At 40.9% G+C, this 23,900-nt stretch overlaps 1 protein-coding gene across 3 annotated transcripts in view; it reads left to right on the forward strand.

The window, feature by feature from the left end:
• LOC112109791 (proline-rich protein 5) overlaps positions 1–23,664 on the forward strand; it is a 423,972-nt gene extending 400,308 nt beyond the window's left edge. For all 3 annotated transcript variants that reach the window (XM_026652268.2, XM_029911678.1, XM_024204427.1), the window contains 4 exons: positions 15,000–15,077; positions 15,738–15,866; positions 20,056–20,159; positions 23,467–23,664. In XM_026652268.2, the coding sequence (XP_026508053.1) occupies positions 15,000–15,077; positions 15,738–15,866; positions 20,056–20,159; positions 23,467–23,664 (509 nt within the window). The remainder of the gene's footprint in view (positions 1–14,999; positions 15,078–15,737; positions 15,867–20,055; positions 20,160–23,466) is intronic.
• Positions 23,665–23,900: the final 236 nt, after the last annotated feature.

The raw sequence follows: 23,900 nt of genomic DNA on the forward strand, positions 1-23,900 counted from the left end.
CCACCCTCCTTTCACCAACTCCTGGTGAATACAGATCCAAACCCCCTTGGATCTTAAAACAAGGAGAAATCAATCTGGTTCTTAAAAAAGAAGGCTTTTAATTAAAGAAAAAGGTAAAAATCATCTCTGTAAAATCAGTATGGAAAATAGCTTACAGGGTAATCAAACTTAAAGAGCTCAGAGGACCCCCCTCTGTCTTAGGTTCAAAGTACAGCAAACAAAGATACACACTCTGGTAAAAAGGTACATTTACAAGTTGAGAAAACGAAGTAAATCTAAGACGCCTTGCCTGTCTTTTACTTACTAGTTTGAAATAGGAGAGACTTGTTTAGAAAGATGGGGAGAACCTGGATTGATGTCTGGTCCCTCTCAGTCCCAAGAGCGAACCACCCCTTAAAACAAAGAGCACACACAAAAGCCTTTCCCCCCCCAAGATTTGAAAGTATCTTGTCTCCTTATTGGTCCTTGGGGTCAGGTGTCAGCCAGGTTACCCGAGCTTCTTAACCCTTTACAGGTAAAAGGATTTGGAGTCTCTGTACACAGAGAGCTGTTACCCTTCCCTTAATAGTTATGACAACAAGTGTAACATGTGACCAATGTCCTGTGGCTAGATGTAGAGAATGCATATTGTTCGCTGCTAGGAATGTGTTCAGGCAAGGGAATTAGCAGCAACTGCAGACTATCTCTGTGATTGTAAATGGGTAATTTATAATCTCCAGAAGCTATAGTGCATGTTCCAATACAGTACACCAACCACCATATGATGAAAGCAGTTAGCTCTACTCCAGACACATCCCACCACCAAGATTTTGACTGTTACTTTAGTTTAATACATTTAGGATGCTCATTTCATACTAATCTTAATAGATTAAATCCCTCCCTCATGTTACCCCACTGAAGTGTGCAGAGTTAAACCAAGGATGAAGTTGTCTTGAATTATGACAAATTTATTGTCTTGAAACTAATTATAAAAATACAGTTCAATCAATGAACATTTTCTGAGAGTTTTTGGCTGTGTTTTTGGAGCAGTGCACACACATGGACTTCATCTTGAATAGCTTAGCGGTTCCGCAGGAAATCAAGGTACTGTAACCATGATTATCCTCTAACCATGTGTCTTTCCGTAACAATCTGCTGGGCCGATTGGGTACCACACCTCCTGTACTTCTTATTTTGTTTCTTTCTTGATGCTCTCTCTAGTTCACTGCTACACTGATCCCATGCTCTCCCGCCTCACCAACTGCTGAGTCTGGCCTAGATACCCTCTGTCTGCTATAGCAGCGACATGAAAAGCACAAAAGAAAAAGAGCAGGCTTTCAGTTTTCATTGTTGTGATGAGGAAAAGCACTGAGTCAGCCTTGTCATTGCAAAGTCTTTTCCAGATGAAGTGATTTTGTTACCCGGTGGGCAGTAATAATCCTTGGGCTTTCTCCAGACCACATCCTTTAATTTTTTTTTTTAATTCTTTTGGCTAAAAAGCAACTATAATCCACCAGCTTGTTCAGCACATTTTGCAGAGCCTGTGAAGGGTAGGGGTTAAGGAAGTATGATGAGGCTTTTTAACAAAAGTTCTCAGTCTGGATACATTCAGTTCCTCTGTAATTTTTCAAAGCTACATATTCTAGCCAAGCACTGGCAAGCCTAAGGACTTCTCCTTTTTCCTTTCTCTTTGTTCTGATGTAGGCTCCAGGCACCTGCTGTGGGGATGGACTTTCCCAGTGATCTGCTATCCCCCACTTAAGCACAGATCTGTTTAGGGCTGCCATGTTTCCAACAATAGGGAGTTCATTATGAACCATGTTTCTAAGAGACCATGGTTTGTGAATTGGGAAGTTTTCTGACATCCGCTGCCTCCTAGCACATGCAATGCAGTCAAAGTGTTAACCAGTAGATGGTGGGCATTCACTTTTGAACCTGCTTAAAAGAGCGTAGATCTCATTGTACCTGCTGTTCACTACAATTTTAGTGCCTTGACTAAAGCTAGAGTCTCTCAAAGACTTCCATTGACTTCAGTGAGCTTTACATCAGGTACTTAGAATTTGGGGACCTCAGAGAAGCAGCCTGCCATCAAGTTCTGGCAACCTCAGGGAGTCTGGCTAGCAGTTCTTCCCTGCACCCACAGTGAAGGCTACAGTTCAGTCTCAGGCACAAAACCGATTGTGTCCAAGTCCACCTGGTTGGAATCCTGTCCTGGCTGACAAGATTCCTGTGGCAAAAGCACATGCTAAGCAGAGCAGGAGGTAGCCGTGATGATCTTTTAGGGTGCTGCACCAAAGCAGAACAAGTCTCCACCTCTCAAGCTGCAGCAGCCAGGAACTATGTAGAAGGGAGTCCAAACTCCCTTTTCACACAGAGAGACAAAGTAACCTTCATTAGCCTGAAGGGAAAGAATCCCAAGATGGCCTCCAAACTCAGATCTTGTTCTGCCACACCGATTATTGGGCTAACAAGAGACTGTATGTTGATAATCACTTAATAGGGATTGGCAAGTTCTTAGCTTTTAATCACACAGGAACTTTTTAAGGAATCCCTGTCTGAGGTGTCATTGTTATGCTAATAATGTTGTTAGTATTAATTATTATAATTTAAATGTATATGTTTACTCATTGCCACCAATACCCCAAAAAGTTTGCAGTTTGAAAGACAGACTACACACAAAATGGGGATGAAGTGGGAAATGTAGCGACTGGGACAACTTCTCAGTTTAGGGCCTAACAGAAGTCATGAGTTTTTCATAATTCATAGATTTCAAGGCCCAAAGGGACCATTTATGATCATCTAGTCTGATGTCATGCAGGACAAAACTACTGAAATTCACCAAGTGAAGTCAACATTTAAGGGATAAAATTTAAGAGAAAAAGGAGTTCAGCAGAGCTAGCAGTTTGTCAAAGAGACAATAGTAAAGGCACAACTGCAAACTATCCCAGTGCAAAGGAAATATAGGAAGAATAGTAAGAAGCCAATATGGCTCCATCAAGAGCTCTTTAATGACCTGAAAATCAAAAAGTAATACTATAAAAAGTGGACAAATTGCTAGGAAAGAGTACAAAAGAATAGCACAAACATGAAGAGACAAAATCAGAAAGGCTAACGCGCAAAATGAGTTACATCTAGCAAGGGACATAAAAGGCAATAAGAAGAGGTTATTTAAATACCTTAGGAGCAAAAGAAAGACAAAGGAAAATATAGGTCCTCTGCTCCTCTGTTATTAACTGATCACATCAAGAAGGCTGGGGTGTTTAATACATATTTTGCTTCAGTCTTCACTAAAAAGGTTAATGGTGACCAGATACTCAACACAATTAATACTAACAATAAGGAGGAAGGAAGTCGAGCCAAAATCAGTAAAGAACAGGTGAAAGAATATTTAGATAAGTTAGAAGGTGTCAGGAACTGATTAAATTCATCCTAGAGTGCTTAAGGGACTAACTGAAGCAATCTTTGAACAGTTAGCAATTATCTTTGAGAATTCATGGAGGACAGGTGAGATCCTAAGAGGACTGGAGAACATAAAAATGGTCATACTGGGTCAGACCAGTGGTCCATCTAGTCCAGTATTCTGTCTTCTGACATTGGCCAATCACATGCCTCAAAGGGAATGAGAAGAACAGGGCAGTTATCAAGTGATCTATCCCCTGTCGTCCAATCCCAGCATCTGGGAGTCAGAGGCTTAGAGATGCCAAGAGCATGGGGTTGCATCCATGACCATCTTGGCTAATAGCCATCGATGGACTTATCCTCTATGCATTTTAAACCCAGTTATAGTTTTGGCCTTCACAACGTCCCCTGGCAACGAGTTCCATAGGTTGACTGTGCATTGTGTGAAGCTGTTCTTCCTGATGTTTGTTTTAAACCTGCTGCCTAATAATTTCATTGGGTGAACCCAGGTTATTGTGTTATGTTAAGAGGTAAATAACACTACCTTGTTCACTTTCTCCACACCATTCATGATTTTATATACCTCTATCATATCTCCCCTTAGTCCTCTCTTTTCTAAATAGAGTAGTTCCAGTTCTTTAAATCTCTCCTCATATGGAAGCCCTTCCATTTTATTGCCCTTCTCTGTACTTTTTCCAATTTCTAATATATCATTTTTGAGATAGGGTGAGCAGACCTGCATACAGTATTCAAAGTGTGGGCATACCATGGATTTATATAGTAGCATTATGATATTTTTTGTTTTATTATCTAATGTTTATTTCCTAATGTTCCTAGTATTCTATTAGCTTTTTTGACTGCTGCTGCACATTGAGCAAATGTTTTCAGAGAACTATCCACAATGACTCCAAGATCTTTCTTCAGTGGTTACAGCTAGTTTAGACCCCCATCATTTTGTATATACAGTTGGGATTGTGTGCTCCAATATGCATTACTTTGCATTTATCAACATTGAACTTCATCTGCAACTTTGTTACCCAGTCACCCAATTTTGTGAGAGCTCTTTGTAACTTTTCACAGTCTGCTTTGGATTTAACTATCTTGAGTAATTTTGTGTCATCTGTAAACTTTGCCACATCACTGTTTATCCGTTTTTCCAGATCATTTATGAACATGTTGAACAGGACTGGTCCCACTACAGAATCCTGGGGGACACCACAATTTACCTCTCTCCATTCTGAAAACTGACCATTTAGTCCTATCCTTTGTTTCCTATCTTTTAACCAGTTGCTGATCTATGAGAGGACCTTCCTTCTTATCCCATGATTACTTAGTTTGTTTAAGAGCCTTTGGTGAGGGACCTTGTCAAAGACTTCATGAAAGTCCAAATATTCCCTATCACTAGATCATCCTTGTCCATATGTTACAAGAATTCTAATAGATTATAAAAGCTGTGTTAATTTTTCCTCAACATATCGTGTTCATCTGTTTCTGATCATTCTGTTTTTTACTATAGTTTCAACCCAAATGAAGTTAGGCTTACTGGCCTGTAATTGTCAGGATCTCCTCTGGAGCTTTAAAAAAAATATTGGCATCACATTAGCTATCCTCCAGTCATCTGATACAAAATAGGTTATGTACCACAGGTAGTAGTTCTATAATTTCAATTTGAGTTACTTCGGAACTCTTGGGTGAATACCACCATCTGATCTTAGTGACTAGTTATTGTTTAATTTATCAATTTGTTCCAAAACCTCCTCTATTGACACATCAATCTGAGACAATTCTTCAGATTTATCACCTAAAAAGAATGGCACAGGTGTGGGAATCTCCTCTGCAGTGAGGACAGATGCAAAGAATTCATTTAGCTTCTCTGCAATGGCTTTTTCTTCCTTGAGTGCTCCTTTAGCACCTCGATCATCTAGTGGCTACACTGTTTGGCAGGCTTCGTATACTTTGTACTTACAAAAACTAACAGCAAACTTTTTTTTGTCTTTTGCTCTTCAAATTCTTTTTACCCTGCCTAATTATACTTTTACACTTGACTTGCCAGAGTTAATACTCCTTTCTATTTACCTCAGTAGGATTCAACTTCCAATTTTTAAAGGATGCCTTTTATGCTTCTAACTGCCTCTTTTACTCTGTTGTTGAGCCACTAAGCACTATTTTGGTCCTCTTTTTTCTTTTTTAATTTGGGGTGTACATTTAATTTGAGCCTCTATTATGGTGTTTTTAAAAGTTTCCATGCAGCTTGCAGGCATTTCACTCTTGTGACTGTTCCTTTTAATTTCAGTTTAACTATCTTCATCATTTTTGTGTAGTTCCCTTTTCTGAAGTTAAATGCTACTGTGATGGGCTTCTTTGGTATTGCCTCTCCGCCAACAAAGATATTCAATTTAATTATACTGTGGTCACTATTACTGAATGGTTCCGCTATATTCACCTCCTGTGCGCCACTTAGGACTAAATCAAGAATTGCCTTTCCCCTTGTGAGTTCCAGCACTATCTGCTCCAATAAGCAGACATTAATGGTGTCTAGAAACTTTATCTCTGCACCCTGTCCTGAAGTGACATGTACCCAAGGGACAGATGAAATCCCCCAGTGTAATTGAGTTTTCTATTTTTATAGCCTCTCTAATCTCCCTGAGCATTTCACTATCACCATCCTGCTCAGGTGGTCGGTATTATAGTCCTATTGCTATATTCTTATTATTCAAGCATGGGATTTCTAGCAATAGAGATTCTGTGGTACTGTATAGCTTGATTCATTTAAAATTTGTATGATATTTGATTATGCTTTCTTTCACATATAGAAACGCAAACATAGAACATATCTTTAAAAGGGGGAATAAACAGGACCCAGGGAATTATAGACCAGTCAGCCTAACTTCCATTCATATAAAGATACTGGAACAAATTATTAAACAATCAGTTTGTAAGTACTTAGAGGATAATAGGGTTATAAGGAATAGTCAGCATGGATTTGTCAAGAACAAATCATGCCAAACCAACCTAATTTCCTTCTTTGACAGCTACTAGCCAAGTGGGGGGGGGGGGAAGAGAGTTGGAGGGGCAGTAGTCATGCTATATCTTGGTTTTAGTAACGCTTCTGACCTTCCCACATGACATTGTCATAAGCAGATTAGGGAAATGTGGTCTAGATGAAATTGCTATAAGGTAGGTGTGAGAGATATGGCAATTTCCTGCAATATACTGGACAAACTTTATTGAATTAAGTTTAGGCATTTTAGGAGTACATTGTATTAAAAATGTAAATGTTTATGTACTACTGCGGAATTGTATACAACACCTCTCGGTAGGAAACCTGAGCAATGTGAACTCTGGGAAGTTTTATGAGCTTCAAAGGACTATACGAAACAATGTGAACTTATACAGCTAAGTGGGTGGAAATACCTGGAGGAGGGGATGCAAATTCCCTATCTGCAGACCTAGCTTTTCGAAGCTACATCTTGAGGAGAAACCCATTATCTGACTGATCACCTATTCACAGTCTCTAAGGATCAAAGATCCAAACTGTATAGAGGAGACAATCCCAGATTCATGGGGGGAGGGTTTGTTCTCAGCCAAGGCTGAAATCTACTTGAATCATCCCATAATTATTTATTCTCCAACTATTAAGTAGTTTTGTTAGTCCATAACATAAGGCCTTGTCTACACTACAGAGTTTTGTCAACACAGGTTAAACCAATGATAAAAAAACAGTATATTTACATCGCTTGCGCATGTTCACACAACACTTCTTCTGTTGGCAGAGTGCGTCCACAGTTGGTGATCTAGCATTGATAGAGAGAACACTGCCCTGTGGGTAGCTATCCCCGTGTGCTACTCGCCACCTTCTACAGCTAGGAGTTGTGGGATGGCAGAGTGGAGCACAGTGCATCGTGGGTGCGGGCTTAATGTCCCATGATGCAGTTTTTTCTGTCCCATCGTTCTGTGGGCTTCAGACTGCATTTCACAGCATTTTTCAACGGCCCCTGTTTACTGTGCACCTGCCATCTCTGTCTGAAAGGGTGGATCCTGCACTGTTCTCTACTGTTGTGGTCACTGTTATGAACACATCGCAGATGGTCATGCAGTATATCATGAGCTCCCAATCTGAACAGGAATCAGAAGTGCCTGACCTGCTGTGTACCATGGAAAGAAACACCAGATTATTTTTGGCATTCACAGAGCTGTGCACCGTCACTTTTGGGCTCGGGAAACAAGCACTGAATGGTAGGATCACGTCATTATGCACGTCTGAGATGTTGAGTAGTGGCTGCAGAACTTTCGGATGCAGAAAGCCACCTTCCTGGAACTGTGTGCAGCACTCGCCCCAGCACTGCAGCACAAGGACACCAAAATGAGAGCTGCCTTTTCTACCAGTCAGCAAATCAGTTTGGAGTCGGGAAGTGTACAGTTGGGTCTGCATTAACGCAAGTGTGCAGGGCCATTAAATCGCATCCTGCTACAAAGGACTGTGACTCTTGGCAATGTGTGTGAAATAGATCCTAACGGGAGCAGGAAAGAATCCGTTGATTGTCCTTCATGTGGGAACAAATGATATGACTAGATTCTCGCTGGAACATATCAAGGGAGACTATGCCAGGCTGGGGAAGATGCTTAAGGAAATCGAGGCTCAGGTGATCTTCAGTGGGATTCTGCCTGTTCCTAGAGAAGAGCAACAAAGGTGTAACAAGATTATGGCGATCAACAGATGGCTCAGGCAGTGGTGCTATAAGGAGGCCTTTGGGATGTATGGCCACTGGGAAGCATTCATGCACAGAGGACTGTTCTCTCGGGATGGACTTCACCTGACTAAGGAGGGAAATAGACTTCTAGGATGGAGGCTGGCACAACTGATTAAGAGAGCTTTAAACTAGGAATTTGGGGGAGATGTCCAGGTAATCTCCACGCCGGAATTTAACATTGAGAAGGAAGAAAACAAAGTAAGAAAGGATACAGCTGTGGGTATGAGAATGGACGTAAGGAGGAAGGGTTGTGTAGATACCAGTCTAGTAGGTGATACTGGCGGTAGAATGTCTGTGCCTAATCGGGTAAAGAATGTCAGTGAAGCCAAATGGCAAAAATTAAGATGTTTGTACACTAATGCGAGGAGCCTAGGTAACAAAATGGAGGAACTAGAGCTACTGGTGCAGGAAGTGAAACCAGATATTATAGGGATAACAGAAACATGGTGGAATAGTAGTCATGACTGGAGTACAGGTATTGAAGGCTATGTGCTGTTTAGGAAAGACCGAAATAAAGGCAAAGGTGGTGGAGTAGCATTGTATATCAATGATGAGGCAGACTGTAAAGAAATAAGAAGTGATGGAATGGATAAGACAGAGTCTGTCTGGGCAACAATCACATTGGGAAAGAAAGCTACTAGAGCCTCCCCTGAGATAGTGCTTGGGGTGTGCTACTAGACCTCCGGGATCCGATTTGGATATGGATTAAATTAATGGAGATATCCTATCTCCTAGAACTGGAAGGGACCTTGAAAGGTCATCGAGTCCAGCCCCCTGCCTTCACTAGCAGGGCCAAGTACTAATTTTGCCCCAGATCCCTAAGTGGCCCCTTCAAGGATTGAACTCACAACCCTGGGTTTAGCAGGCTAATGCTCAAACCACTGAGCTATCCCTCCCCCCATATGTCTATGTCTATACATATGGATATAGACCTCTTTAATCTTTTTAATGAAGTAAATACTAATGGGAATTGTGTGATCATGGGAGACTTTAACTTCCCAGATACAGACTGGAGGACAAGTGCTAGTAATAATAATAGGGCTCAGATTTTCCTGGATGCGATAGCTGATGGATTCCTTCACCAAGTAGTTGAAGAACCAACAAGAGGGGATGCCATTTTAGATTTGGTTTTGGTGAGTAGTGAGGACCTCATAGAAGAAATGGTTGTAGGGGACAACCTTGGTTCGAGTGATCATGAGCTAATTCAGTTCAAACTAGATGGAAGGATAAACAAAAATAGATCTGGGACTAGGGTTTTTTATTTTAAAAGGGCTAACTTTAAAGAATTAAGGAAATTAGTTAGGGAAGTGGATTGGACTGAAGAACTTGTGGATCTAAAGGCGGAGGAGGCCTGGAATTACTTCAAGTCAAAGTTGCAGACACTATCAGAAGCCTGCATCCCAAGAAAGGGGAAAAAATTCATAGGCAGGAGGTGCAGACCAAGCTGGATGAGCAAGCATCTCTGAGAGGTGATTAAGAAAAAGCAGAAAGCCTACAAGGAGTGGAAGATGGGAGGGATTAGCAAGGAAAGCTACCTTATTGAGGTCAGAACATGTAGGGATAAAGTGAGAAAGGCCAAAAGCCATGTAGAGTTGGACCTTGCAAAGGTAATTAAAACCAATAGTAAAAGGTTCTATAGCCATATAAATAAGAAGAAAACAAAGAAAGAAGTGGGACCACTAAACACTGAGGGTTCTTGGCTTTTGTGTTTTTCACAAAAGTTATATTTTTACCAGGGTTCACTGAGACACTATACATCTCAAGTGTGGTTGAGAGGTCTGCAGAAACCTCAAGGTAAAAATAAACCTTGTAATAAGAACCACTTACGTTTTGTTGGTGCCCACATATAATAAATAATCTGTGCTCAAAGATATCAGCTGTAACTTGAACCTATTCATTCTAAAATCCAAGGGCTAGATTGTGCCACTTAAGCACAGAGCAATCACACTGCCCCACGTGGAGGCAACCACTGCTACACCCCTGTGTTGGGTGGAGTATAACTAGCTGCTCTCTGCTGGTCTGCCTGGGTCTGGACTCATGGCCTCACCTCCTCCCCATGTATCCTTGACACTGTACACCCCTGAGGAGTAGAAAGAGCTGCCCCTGCTACCAACAAAGCCCAGGTATTGCTGTTACACAAGGTATAAGGTATCTGACTTACACAAGCAGCACACAGAGGAAGGAAGGTTACTTATGCCATTTCCTCAAACCCCTACTGTGTTCCAATGTGAGAGCAGGGCAGAATCTACCCCTAAGTGGTTAGTTTTAAAACAAAGTTTGGGTATTTTATGTATAGTGCTTCAGGCAGTGTGATGCTTTCTAATATAATTGCAGGCCCATCACTCCTTTTCGCAGTAAGAATTTAAGTAATTAGCTCTCATTTTGAAAGAGGAATCTAATGAGTTTCTAATTTCTCTCTCTCTTGCAAACAATTTTTCAGCAAAGTTGTAACACAGAAATCAGTTTTGACCCTTCTTAAATATTCCTGTGTGTTCTTCCTATGGCACAACAAGTCTCGAGGTGTTTTAGAAGATATTTTTGTCTGCACTATAATGATTTTAGTTCTGAGTGTAACACAATGTACTATAACTATATATGGTGCCGTTACAGGCCATGATATTGCACTGTAAAATTCTGTCTGTGGCAGTAAAATCCTTTTTATTTAAAAGGCAGTATAGAGTATCAAGCTATTTCCGATTATGATTATGAAATAGTTTGAATACTTAACTAGTGAAGTTCCCAAGCTATGCAATTATTTGTCAGTGAATACACATGGTAGGACAATACAACCGCTTCCCCATTCAGATCACTGTCCCTTTCTATATAATGTCCAACTTTTTTTATTTTTAATTCTGGGCTTTCTGAGCCAGATTTTCAGGTGCTGTTAATTAGCACAGCTCTGTTGATCGCAGTGAAGCCAAACTGATTTATGCCAGCTGAGGGTCTGCCAGTTGGAGTGGGGTATATGGGTGCATGACATGGAATTGCAATGGAATGTTTCTAAGTTGTTCAAAATCATAAGCAAGCATTTAAAGTAAACCTTGTGTGTAATATATGTCCATCGTCTATACATAACTGTTTATACTGTAGGGCTGGAATATGCTATTAACTTGTCTGCCAAGGGGAGTATCTTTCTCTCTACAGAAGTGGAATTAAACTACTGTCCTAAAGTTGTGTTAAACCAGACCTTATACCTTGATTTATGCAGACCTAAAAATAGTTGAATTGGTCTCACTGGAGGAAAAAAGTAAAAAAAAAATGCAGCGTTCTAAGCAATAATGCCTCAGAATGGGGACAGTGTTTGCGGAAGCTACTTTTTTGCCCTTCCAGTGCTCTTATTGGTTCTGATGTGTCCGCTGCAAAATTAAGAGCATTCTTTTAACGTGCTTGGCAGACCTGGTGCTAAATAGTACTAAGTTACTCAAAAAGGTAGTTGTGTCTCTCGCTCTTAACACAACAACATAATATGAAGGACCCACACAGGTACAGTGGAGTCCGAACGCTAAGTTTACTAACTATGTACATCATGCAAGGCTACCTATATACACATACATTTCTGTTCTGGCAAGATTCTTGGTGGCTTCTGAGAGGGAGATCCACACGAGGAATACTAACTTTTTTAAAGGGATACTTTCCAATTCCTACACACTACAAAGGTCAAAAGGAATCAGTCAGAAAAAAAGCTGTCTTTATTCCTACAAAAAAAAAATGACTCTTCCTCTACCACCTTCTTGCTAAAGTTATGACCCATGCTTTATAAAAGGGTCACATTTTCCACCTGAGGAAAAATATTGCTGGTTTTGGGAGAAAACAAAATCATGCAATTCACTTCCCAAGGGAAAAGAGAAATTAGTTGTAGGAGTTTTGCTTTAAGGATGGCTGTGCTGACTTAAAGGTAATCAAAATTGGTTAATTTAAATAGTTGTATGTGTGGATTGGTGGGGGGGGGGGTTAAAGGGTCTGGAAGAAACCTACTTTTGGTAACTGTCTGCTTGGTGCTTGTGGTAAAACAAATGACCATTTATTGCTTACATTTTATTTGTCCCGAAAGATTACCTCTGAACACAGCATAGGTGACATCAATATTCCATGTTTCTGTAGGTGAAGCTTAAAGTCACTTTTGCCCATAAGACCACTAAGAAACTTACCTGGCAAAAGTTTGGTATTCAGTATAATTATTGTAACAACGATGAGACTCAGTGCTAGGCATGCACAGTTGCTGTCTGCACTTCAGATTAATGTATTCAATTAGACCCAGGAAAGCTCACTGTAAAGCATACCCGATAAAGGAATAAACATGTTAAAAGTGGGTGTTTATTACAAAGCAGTTTATAGAGGGAGAGCCACATCCGATAAAGGCATTAACTGTTAAATAAACTCATTAAAATGAAATAGTGAACAATTACGAGATCCATCCCAAGGAAAACTTGTCGTCTAGAAAACACTCTCTGCACCAATGGCAGCTAGGGTAAAACTCTCAAATTCTCAGGAAATTATTGTATTGATTGTTTGCTAAAGGCAATGCCTGTTCTGCCTACCATTTTCAGAACTGTAGTTTCACACAGGTTGAGCTATAAATTTAACAGAACAGTTGATGTGGCTTGCAATAACTTTATTCAATTTAAATATGGTTGGATGGGAGTAAAACAAGCATTCAGATAGCTATTTGGTCCTCTAATACACACATTCTATATTGTCCCTCCTAGCCTCTGTGTAAGTGGGTTTTCTGGTATACTGTCATTCATAACTCTTCCAGATTTGACCACATGTTCTGAAGTTTAGTATTAGCCCCATGTCCTGCAAATAGTCATGCCCATGCTTAGCTTTAAATTTAGATATTTAAATATTTGCAAAATTTGGAATTAAATTACTAATAGATGTTCTTGTACACACTGTAAATATTAGTTGGATGTCCATTCAAATTCCGTTGACTTATTTCTATTTAGGTTTTACCACTAGTTTACATTCTTGATCCTGCCATTATATTGACTCGCACTCTCATGAACATCATTCAGTAGATGGCTAAAAATAATATATTAACCTATGTTTTATGAAGTGCACCCTTACACACCAACTTGGGTGAATTTATGATAATTAACATATTGACTAAAAACTAGAGCTGACCCGAGGACAACAATTCAGTTTCACATTAGAGCAAAAATAAAACCTTTAGAATATTTTCACACAAATGGAGTGAGGGTAGCGTTTACAGAGACCCAGGACATCGCGGAGGAAGTGAATACAAGACCGACTTTATTTTCTGCATACACAGGCTTATATCTGCCTGCCATATACCCCCTAGTGGCTCTGTCTTTTCACAGCTCACACACCAGAGAAGTAGGAGAGAAAGCAGGGACTTTAACATGAGTCCCCCCACATGCCAGGCCAGTGTCCTGCCTACCGAGACAGAGAGTCTCTCCCTCCCTGATCTAAAAACCTGCCTATCAAAACTTTTGTGGAAACCGATACATCTCCGCAAAACATTTAAGCTTTGATGAAACAGCATATTTCAGCAAAAATGTTGTAACTAGTTCTACTTAAAATACTCTCAAACCAAAATAAGGCCCTGTTCACGCAAACACTTTTGCATGTGCTTAACTTAAAGCACGTGACCACTAATTTCAGTGAGGCTACTTGCATGCTTTAAGTTAAGCACTTGCAAAAGTGTTGGCAGGACATTGCCTAAAAATCTATGTACCTCCCACACAGGCAGCCATCCCTTCAAGCAAACAGCGTTCCTCCTGCCTCGGAAGATCAAGAGACTGAGTTTTGTTGGACCAGCAGGGAAAGTGATTCCAGAGCATGAAGCACCCTCAGTCAGACTCTATACTGTGCCTTGCAGGAAATGCAGATTGGGTGGAGCAGCACAGGTTGGGGAGAGGGAAAAGTGACTTCATGCCAAATTGGAAACAAAAAGTACCAGAAAGCTCATAACTTGTTCTTGTCCCAAATTTTGCAAATTGAAGAGGTTCACGTAAATGCCCTATTTTGAAATGTTTATCTAAAGCTTTGAATGTAGGAAGTTCACTGCATTGTTTTCTCTGTCTCTTGGGATAGTAAATGCCTTTGTGGGAAATTTAGGGTAAAATTTGCAAAATCCCTATATGACCAAAGTCCCATTTTCAAAAGGGACTTAAGAGCCTAAATCCCAATGATTTTAATAGTCTAAGGGCTTGTCTACTTGAACATTAATTGATGGCAAACTGGAATGTGAATCTACTCCACGCTGGCCTACTGCACACTAACTTCCATGTGTACCCTGCTGCTGTGCGCTAAAAGTTCTGTGGTGCATTTTTATCTACACTGCTTTGAAACAGGAATAGATTGAAGTACAATAGGGAACTTTTAATGTATGGCTGCAGGGTCCACACAGACAGCTAGTCTGTGGCAGGCTAGTGTGGGGTAGATTCACACCCCAGCTTGCCACAAATAAGTTTTTGTACAGATAAGCCATTAGGCACTACTATCTTTGAAATGGGACTTAATCTCCTGTGTCATGTGGGCACTTTTGTAAACTTTACCCTGAAAGAAAAAAATTAATTGCAAAGTGTTTAATAAAACCTTGAGAAAAGCAAATGTTATTTCCACAAAGTGTGCTAAAGGATGAGCTCAGATTGCTATTACAGGGTAACGCATGTTTGCTTCTATATCCTGGCTTTATGGATCACAAAATGCAGGCACCTCTTCAGAAGAACCTCGCTGCACTCTAAACTCAACAAAATGGCAGTCTTTGAAAAACGCTTGCCTCTGAATCTGTCATGTGTACCTGTCACCAAACCCACTCACTCTGTTCTAATAGGATTTAAACCCATCAAAACAAGCCAATGAACAACAGCTTTCACACAGAGCACCTTTATTTTATTTTTTCAGGACTCCGAGTAGAAGGCCTGTTCAGAAGGTCAGCCAGCATACAAACTATCAAAGAGGTTCATAAACTCTATAATCAGGGTAAGTCACCATCCTCCCGTTGCTTTAAATTAATAACACTCTAAAGGCCACATTGATGTTGTATCTGTTGGTGACACCGTATCACTATCTTTCATGTAATTAGTTAATCATAAACCCATTTGTAACCTAAAATGTCATATTAGTGTAAGCAGTAATACAGAAACCTGAAAGATAACGACAGGCATTTAAAGCTTTCTGAATAATGAGTCATCAATTGATGTCAGAGCTGGAGTTTACAAGATCTGCAGCAGTTAATGAATTATGAGGCTTAAGTCAAAAATGGTCTAGTTTTTCATAAACAATTGCATTGCCTCAATGCTCAGTAGGTTACTGCAGTTAGTTACAAATTATCCAGTGCAGTATCTTCTTGTCATTTTGTCTCTAGTGTTTTTCCATGGTTATGACAGTGAAATATAATTTTACATAACAATTTGTGAAATGTGTTGAATTCATTTGCTGAAATGTCTTTTTGAGTGAGTCTCTTGAAGCTTGATTAATAAAACTCCATTTAAAAAAGTACAACATGACAATGTTAAGATTTTGCAGCAGCTGCAAACAAGGTTTTCTTTTTCTAACTGTGGTTTGGAACACAATTTTTAAACAATAATAAAAGATATGTTGAAACATGTAACTGAGGAATCATCCTTTTTGGTCCTCTAGGGAAGCCTGTGAATTTTGATGACTATGGAGATATCCATATTCCTGCTGTTATCCTGAAGACCTTCCTCAGGGAACTCCCACAGCCTTTGCTAACCTTTGAATCCTACGATCAAATCCTTGGAATCACCGGTGAGTATAAATCACTTATGTCATGAGTTTTATATTTGTAGTTGATCTGGGTTTAGCTACTTTATAATGACTGGGTCATTAACCCATGACACAGTAGGATTTGTATAGGAACGTTCATCTACAATAAGCTGCAGGCACTAGACCAGGGGTCTCAAAGTCCCGGCCTGCGGGTCATCTGCAGCCCAAGAACCTCCCCACTGTGGCCTGCGGAGGAGAGATGCATGCAGCCACACTGCCGGCTCAGTCTGCTGCAGGTGCTGCCCCCTGCAGCTCCCATTGGCTGGGGGAGAGGGACAGAGATACCATCAGTAGTTGCCAGGCAGAGTCAGCCATGGAGGCTGTGTCACTTTTTCCCCACAACGAATATAAACAAGTCAAAATACCGATCACAACTATCTGATGCACACCTTGCTGCAATCCTGAAGGTTTCAACTGCTCAGTCACTGAGGCCAAACATCAACTGACAGAACTGAAGTGTTGCCAGGTGTCTGGCAAACACTAAAAACTCTCTGGCAGGCAAAGAATTATATAAAGTTGTATGACAGGTTTATTATTTCTAAGAAATTCGAAATAAAAAATACAATATAAACGTTTTCTTTTCTGAACACCATCTTCAGTGACGTTATTGTCCTGCTGGGAGGATTTGAGGACTGGCACTGGCCCTAAGGTAAATTGAGTTTGAGACCCCTGCACTAGACTGATCTGATAGCAAGTATAACATTCCATCCAATAGAGGACAGAAGTAAAAATCCATGTCCAAGACTTTCAGAAAGTTAGACTGCAAGTCCATATTTAGGCATCTGCCTGATTTTCAAAAGTCCTGAGCAGCTAATAGCTTCCAGCCTGGCAGGTGCATAAGAGTTTCTGAAACTCAGCATTTCTGAAAATAGACCAGGGGCCTAAATACAGACTTAACAGTCTAATTTGGGATTTATATATTTTAAAATCTTGACCCATGTTGTAGAAGTACAAAACAGCATATTATTATATATTTATAGTACAATATATTAATATGCACTTTTTCTTCCACCCCCGCTTTGCTCTATTCCCTTTTCCCATACTAAACCCCGTTGTTCAAAGTTGTTTCTGTTCTTTTTGTATGTTTTTTATATGGTGCTTTGCATCCTGGAGGTTTTCAAAATGCTTTTAGAAACTATTTACTGCTCCATACAAAAATCACTTCATTGCTAAAGTGCAACTTTAGCCCTTGGGGATGGAAGTTGGCAACCAGATGGGGATCAGTGCGCAGTGAGGAAGTTGAGCAAGGGAGGAATTTGGAACGATGCCACCAGGGCAAGCTCCACTCTTATGGCAGCATGCTATGTGATATGTAATGTCTGCACAGAGCAAGTAGAAGCTTGAAGATTTAGCCCCAAAGGCCCACACATAGGCCTCTCGCTTTAACCAAGGTTTATTCATTTATTGGTACTGCAATCCTGCATTATCAAGAATTAGGCAAAATTTCCAGCGTGCTTTACTCAATTACTTCAAAACATTGGACCGCACTCAGTTACACCAGTTCAACCCCAGTGTCTTCATCTGCACTGGTGAAATTGTGGTAGCAGAATTTGGCCCAGCCTATGTATATTTCATTGAAATTTGAGTAGAGCTACTACTCTGGAATAAAATATTAGGGAACAAACCAGATTGACTTAAAGCTTAGAGAGGGGAATATATTAATTAGCTAAAGGGCTGACATCACATGAATCTACTGGTAATAAAACTTCAATCATGTGGTCTTTTTCCAGGCATTGAGAAGTTTTTTATGCTGACAGAGTGACTCAATATATTCCAGTATGTCTGGCATTTAGTACACGCTGCTTGGAGAGACACATTCTTCTATCCACTAGTTTCATTCTGGGTGGGTTCTAAATTCTGGTAAGCATTGAGTCAACAGAACTTTCTTTCATAATTTGTGACTGGGTGTTTGTTCTAACCTGGTGTTCTTTGAGGTGGGGGTAACTAAGGGCTGGTCCACCCTAAGCCCCCAGTTCGAACTAAGATACGCAACTTCAGCTATGTGAATAACGTAGCTGAAGTCGAAGTATCTTAGTTCGAACTTAAAGGTACTTACCGCGGGTCCACACACGGCAGGCAGGCTCCCCCGTCGACTCCGCCTACTCCTCTCGCGGAGGAAGATTACCGGCGTCGACGGCGAGCACTTCCGGGATCGATTTATCGCATCTAGACAAGACGCGATAAATTGATCCCAGAAGATCGATTGCTTGCCGCCGAACCAGCGGGTAAGTATAGACGTACCCTAAGGGTTGGCTGCTTCCAGAACAGCTTGTTAACACTCTGTTATAACTGAGAGACTCTGCTGTTGGAAAGCTGAAATTGTTATCAGTGGCAGTCTCCGTTGCGGCTGGTGACTATGATTGTAAGCTCTTTCAGGCAGGGACTGTCGTTTGGTTATGTGTTTGCATAATACAGTGGGTCCTGAGCCATAAGTATGGCTCCTAGGCATTATTGCAAAACAAAGAAGAAGAAGAAAAGTTGAACATGTCCCTGATCCTGCACCCATTATGCACATATTTAGCTTTGCTCATGTGAGTAATCCCATTCGTGATAATCCAGGATACAGTGCAAATTAATAACTAACTCTTGTTTAAAGCTTTCATGGCGTTCTATGCAATTTACTGTGTGTGGGTCTTTTGGAGAACACCTTAAAATATATTCTAATGTTCATGTAATTGGAAGTCAAATAGACTAGCTAAGTGGTTCAGGGTGTCATTTACTTTCCCCTTGGAGTCTTGGGTTCAAACCCTATTTAGCTCATCAGTGAAAATGAGTTTAATGATGTCAAGCTAGTTTCTAGAGAATGCATATCCCCAGAAATCACCATCTTGTCAGTCTCTGCCTAGGACTTGAACATGGAGGATTGTTGCAGGGTCCCAACAGAGGTATGTTTGCAGGTATATGAGTAAGGAAAGAGCATTTTGAGTGGCAGGGGTCTCATTGACAGTTGAGTCAGGGAATAAATATAGTGCAGCTGTACCCAGTACATAAAGAGAGGTAATGGGATTCAAATTTAGGACCATGAAATTTCCCTGTAGCAAAGAAACAGTTTCAGCTAACTCATCTGGTAGAGAGAATAGTCTGAGGGTTATTCTCAGGCTCTGAGCTGTGCTATCCAGTGATTATATGAGGGGCTGGGAATCAGGTGTTTCAGATTCTATTCATAACTCTATCAATGACTAACATCATGATTTTTGAGTAACTTCACTTCTCTGTGTCTCGGTTCTCTTGTCTGTAAAATGGGCATAATAATCCCTGCCTACCTCACAAGGATGGTGCAAGGCTTAATTAATACTTGGAAGATGCTTTGAAAATCTCAGTTGAAAGTGTTATCACATTCCAAAGTCATGCCACTAATTATTATCCTGTAACAGGGTGCAACTCACCATTCCAGCACCTCCTGCTGGCTGTCTTGGGAATTCACTCTGCATGTTCGTGCACCCTCTTTGGGTGGTTCCTCACCACCATCACTCCTGCTCCAGGACCCACATCTCTCCAAGGACCATGGCATCCTCTTCAGCAACACAGCCCTCCATCCATGCCACACACTGCTTCTCCCTTCCGGGGGACTGCAGTCCACTGTTCAGCTACTTTCCTTAGTGGCTACTGCACCAAATTGTCTGGGTCACTTTCTCGTGGCCCCAGCATCCTCATTGCCCTTGCCTCGGGGCCTCAGCCTGCAAACCCCAGCAGCCAGCCAGGAGCTGTCTCTTGCTCCCCTAGTCCCTGCTAGCAGCACTGTTCTGTCTAGGGTGCTGGGAGATCTCTCAGCCCTCCAGAGACACAGTCCTTCCTCCCTGGGCTCCCAGCAGAGAACTGCACTCCTCTGCCCTGCAGCTCCCTTTTTATATTGGCCTGCCTGGCCCTGATTGGCTGCTCCCGTCAGCTCCTTTCTAATTGGTTGCCTCCAGTGCAGCCTCCCTAGGGCTGCTTTTAACCCCTTTTCTGCCTGTGAGGGGCAGCAGCCCCATCACATATCCCAACAAAGGGAAGTAGTGTACACAGATCGAGCTAAATTCAGTTCTCACTTACAGAGATGTAAATCCAAAGTAACTTCACCAGATTTTTGCAGGTGTCACTGAGTATATAAATTGTCCTAAAAAGAAAATTGCAACCTTGTCTATATTTTTATGCCTATTGGATTAGATTACATATGACCTTGATATTATAGGTGTGGAAAGCAGTTTACGAGTGACAAGCTGTAAACAAGTAATCCAAGGACTTCCTGAGCACAATTATGTTGTTCTGAAATACTTGATATGCTTCCTTCATATGGTGAGTATAGGCAAAATTCCCATAATTCTGGCAGACTTTTTTTTAAAGTCTGATTTTGCAAAATTCAACATTTAAAATAAAAGAAAGAAAAGAAAAAGAAATTGAAGAGTTGGAGAAATGCAAAAAGGCTGTTGTGCATTAATTGTCAATGCAGCAGCTTCAAGCTGCAGCACATCTCCACTTCTAATAAAAGTCAGAGTTGAATCATGACCTCAATGATAACTTCAGTATAAAACTCTGTATAAATAATTGAAACCACGGTGTAAATAGAAATAAAACCACACACTTGCTAATGTGTTTGAAAGGGACACTTCCACATTTCTATTGCTTTGAATTTTTTTTTTTTTTTTTACTTTCCCTTTTTGTGTGAAATACCTTTTTAGAACAAGCTTGGAAATAATGTTTCCCCCCCAGCAATTAAATAAACAAGCCTGTAAAGCCTTTAGTGCCAGAGAAAGGTGTTGGATCAGTAGCCCCTGGAGTCCAAAGTCATCTATTTATCCACAGAAGAGCAATATAGCAATAGTAGCAGCAATGCAATCTCCCTTCCTACTGCCCAATTTGCCATCTCTCTGGGCTAACTTTTTCAAGCCTCGATGCTTAAATTTAAGCCCCTTCATACATATTTATGGGGCACCTAAGTAAAGCAGCCTGATTTTCAGAGTGCTGGGCACTCACAAATCCCGTTAAATTCTGAGGCACTTTGCTGATTTATACCATCTGAGGAATTGGTCCTCGGGGAAGACCTTTTGTGCCATGTATTTGTGAGCCACATTTCAGAAACAAGTTATTTTAATGCCTCTTTATAGCAAAACCCCACCAAAAAACAGTATTAAAGGAAACACACTGATACAACCCTGTTGCAGACAGGTGCCTTTCATACCTACATGTTCATTTATCATTACTTAACTGAACTCCAAAAGCTATTATAAAAATCCTCACGTCATTTGCTATTATTTCAGCAACTGATATCTCTCCTCAGTGTTATGAATCGTGTAAGTGCCTTTGTTCCAATAATAGATGCACCATCTCAACACACTTCTTAAGAGCTGAACACTTGAGGTGTTAATGAGGTGTGCAAAAGTACTACATAGTGTTTTCTATAATTGGGCAACAGAACATAGCATTTATTTTTGAGTGTGCCTTGTTATGTAAAGCACAGAGTCAAGTTGATATTAGCACTCAGATCTGCAATTTTTGCTGATCTGTAGCTTTTAATCTTTCACGTTTGAGGGAGTATTTGCATTCATAAAGGTCAAGGGAATGTGAAACAACCTGGAAGCTGGAGATTTCTATTCATCATAGGTCAGGTGTGTATGCAAGCAGCCATAATTCAAACTTGAACACACGGCTCTTCCAGTAATCCCAGTTTTTACCTGTGACCATCACCCTTCTTACATATAAGAGGCAATTTAATTCCCTCACAAGCTCAGCCTTGAGTAGTGCAAGAGGTACTTGTGGTAATTTTATGAAGTGGGATGAAATGTAATCACGAGATACAGTTTTTAAAGATGGTAAATTTGATTCAAGCTTATCAGCAAAAGACCAACAACTTTGCTCTGCAGTCTCTACTCCCTTACTTAACACACATCTTCTTCTGACCAAGGGACACTACAACAAGACAATGTGATTCCAACAGCAGTAAAATACTTGAGTTATGGGAATGGCTCCAAGTCCTTTGACCTTAGACTAGCAGTGAATGATTCCTTCAATAATGAGCCCAGCATAACGAAAAAGGAGCAAACTGTCTATTCCCCACTCAAGAATATCTCAGTCTGCTAGAAAATGATCATTTTGGGTAACAGCAGTACCTGACCACTAAGAGCAGATCTGAGTAGTAGAAATTGTTGCATGTTTGTACAGCAGCTAGCACAATGTCCCCCAATTGAGGTATCTAGGCATTACCACAATACAAATCACAAGGGGAAAACAAGCCGTGTTTTCAAGACTCAGGCCGTAAATGATGCCCACAAAAGATTTACATGCATGGATGCTCAGCTGAGTTCACAAAATGTGTGTGCGTGCACAAACAAGTATTTGTGTGTATAAGTTTCCATTGGCATGTGCAGTAAGTTGATTTATGCACGAATAGATGAGTTTAGTGGGCTCCGAAAACTATGCTTATATGTATGCAAATTATTTTGCAGAAGCACTTTTTGGGGCTCCAGTTATAAAAATAGGGCGAAAAATGTACACCACCACCTTGTTAATGAATACATAGTTCAATTTGTTTGTCAGGAAATGGGTTCTTTTCCTCTTTACAGCACGGCATGCAGGATAGTTTGCAGTTACTCAGTTTGAGGCTAAATCTTGAGTTCTGTTTATGTGGTGGTACAGGGCACATAAGCCCCAGATGGCTGAGTAAGCAGGCTCTTCACTGGACAGATCAATACTGAGTCCATGTCTGCAATATGGGCACTATAGCAGCATAGCTACAATGCCATGGCTATGCCACTGTTACCCTGTAATATAGATGCAGACTACAGTGACAGAAGAGGTTTTTCCATCACTTTAGGAACTCCAACTCCCTGGGTTGATGGAAGCATTCTTCTGTCAACCTAGCTGCATCTACCACCAAGGGTCAGGTCAGCGGAGCTATGATGCTCAGGGATGTTCATTTTTCACACCCCTGAGCGCTATAGCCATGTCAACTCACGGGAGGAAAACTGGGTTGTATATGGAAAGCCGCCAGACAGGATCAATATCTGCTTTCTCAGGTGGAGGATCCTTAGAACTTATGCACATGCCAAGCTGCCCTCCGTGAATCCTGGTCTTTCTCATTCCTGGCAGCTGGGTCTCAGAGCTGCAGTAACCCCCAGGCTTACTGCTACCTGTTCACGAGAGGGTGTCCTTACCTTCTAACCAAGAAAGATTAGATTTTGGAGGGAGATTGGGAGTGGTGTCACTGTCCTTATTTCCCCTCAAGATACAATGGAGGACTATTGTGATCTTTGGTCCAATAGAACCCATATTCTCTGAGTCATCAACCAGTAAAATCTGATTTATGGCTGCATGGCCTTCCTATGCCACTAGCTGTCAATCAGCTTCCTATCATGGGATTGGGGAAGGACTCTGCTTTTTTAGTGACTCCCCAATGCCATTCCCCAGCACCTGGGTGGCCCAGAGCTGTGGACTCAGCCTTGGGGTGGGGCCTGGGTTGGGCAACTGCATAGCTACTATGTGCTCAACCTCGAGGTGGGCTCCCCCTGTGGTTATAGAGTATTCACTCCAGGCAGCGCCATGTGGGATTTGGCCCTTCATATTGCTTGCATTTGTCACTTTCGGTGTTATGTGTGTTCTTTTCCAGGTATCCCAGGAGAGTATTTATAACAAAATGACTGGATCCAACCTGGCGTGTGTCTTTGGGTTGAATTTAATTTGGCCGCCTAAAGGAGCTTCTTCCCTGAGTGCTTTGAATCCTCTAAATCTCTTCACTGAATTACTGATAGATTTCTACTCTAAGATCTTCAGTTCACGAACGGTACCTGGTGAGATCTTACCTTAATGTTCACAAAAAGGGAAAAGGAATATGCCTACCTTAGCAAAAATCTCCACATATAAACCTATGAGAATTTACTATACACAGGATTTTACAGAAACAAGTATATTTCATATACAGAGCAAAATCCTTTTCTCTCTTTTGCATCACCATGATTTTCCAAATATCAAAGATGTTAGGGGAAATATGCTTACCGATACTCTTTGTATGTGGGTGTGTATATATAAACATTCACAAACCTT

The sequence above is a fragment of the Terrapene carolina genome, unplaced genomic scaffold (assembly GCF_002925995.2).
Source record: "Terrapene carolina triunguis isolate 2854851 unplaced genomic scaffold, T_m_triunguis-2.0 Scaffold112, whole genome shotgun sequence".
Taxonomy (NCBI): domain Eukaryota; kingdom Metazoa; phylum Chordata; order Testudines; family Emydidae; genus Terrapene; species Terrapene triunguis.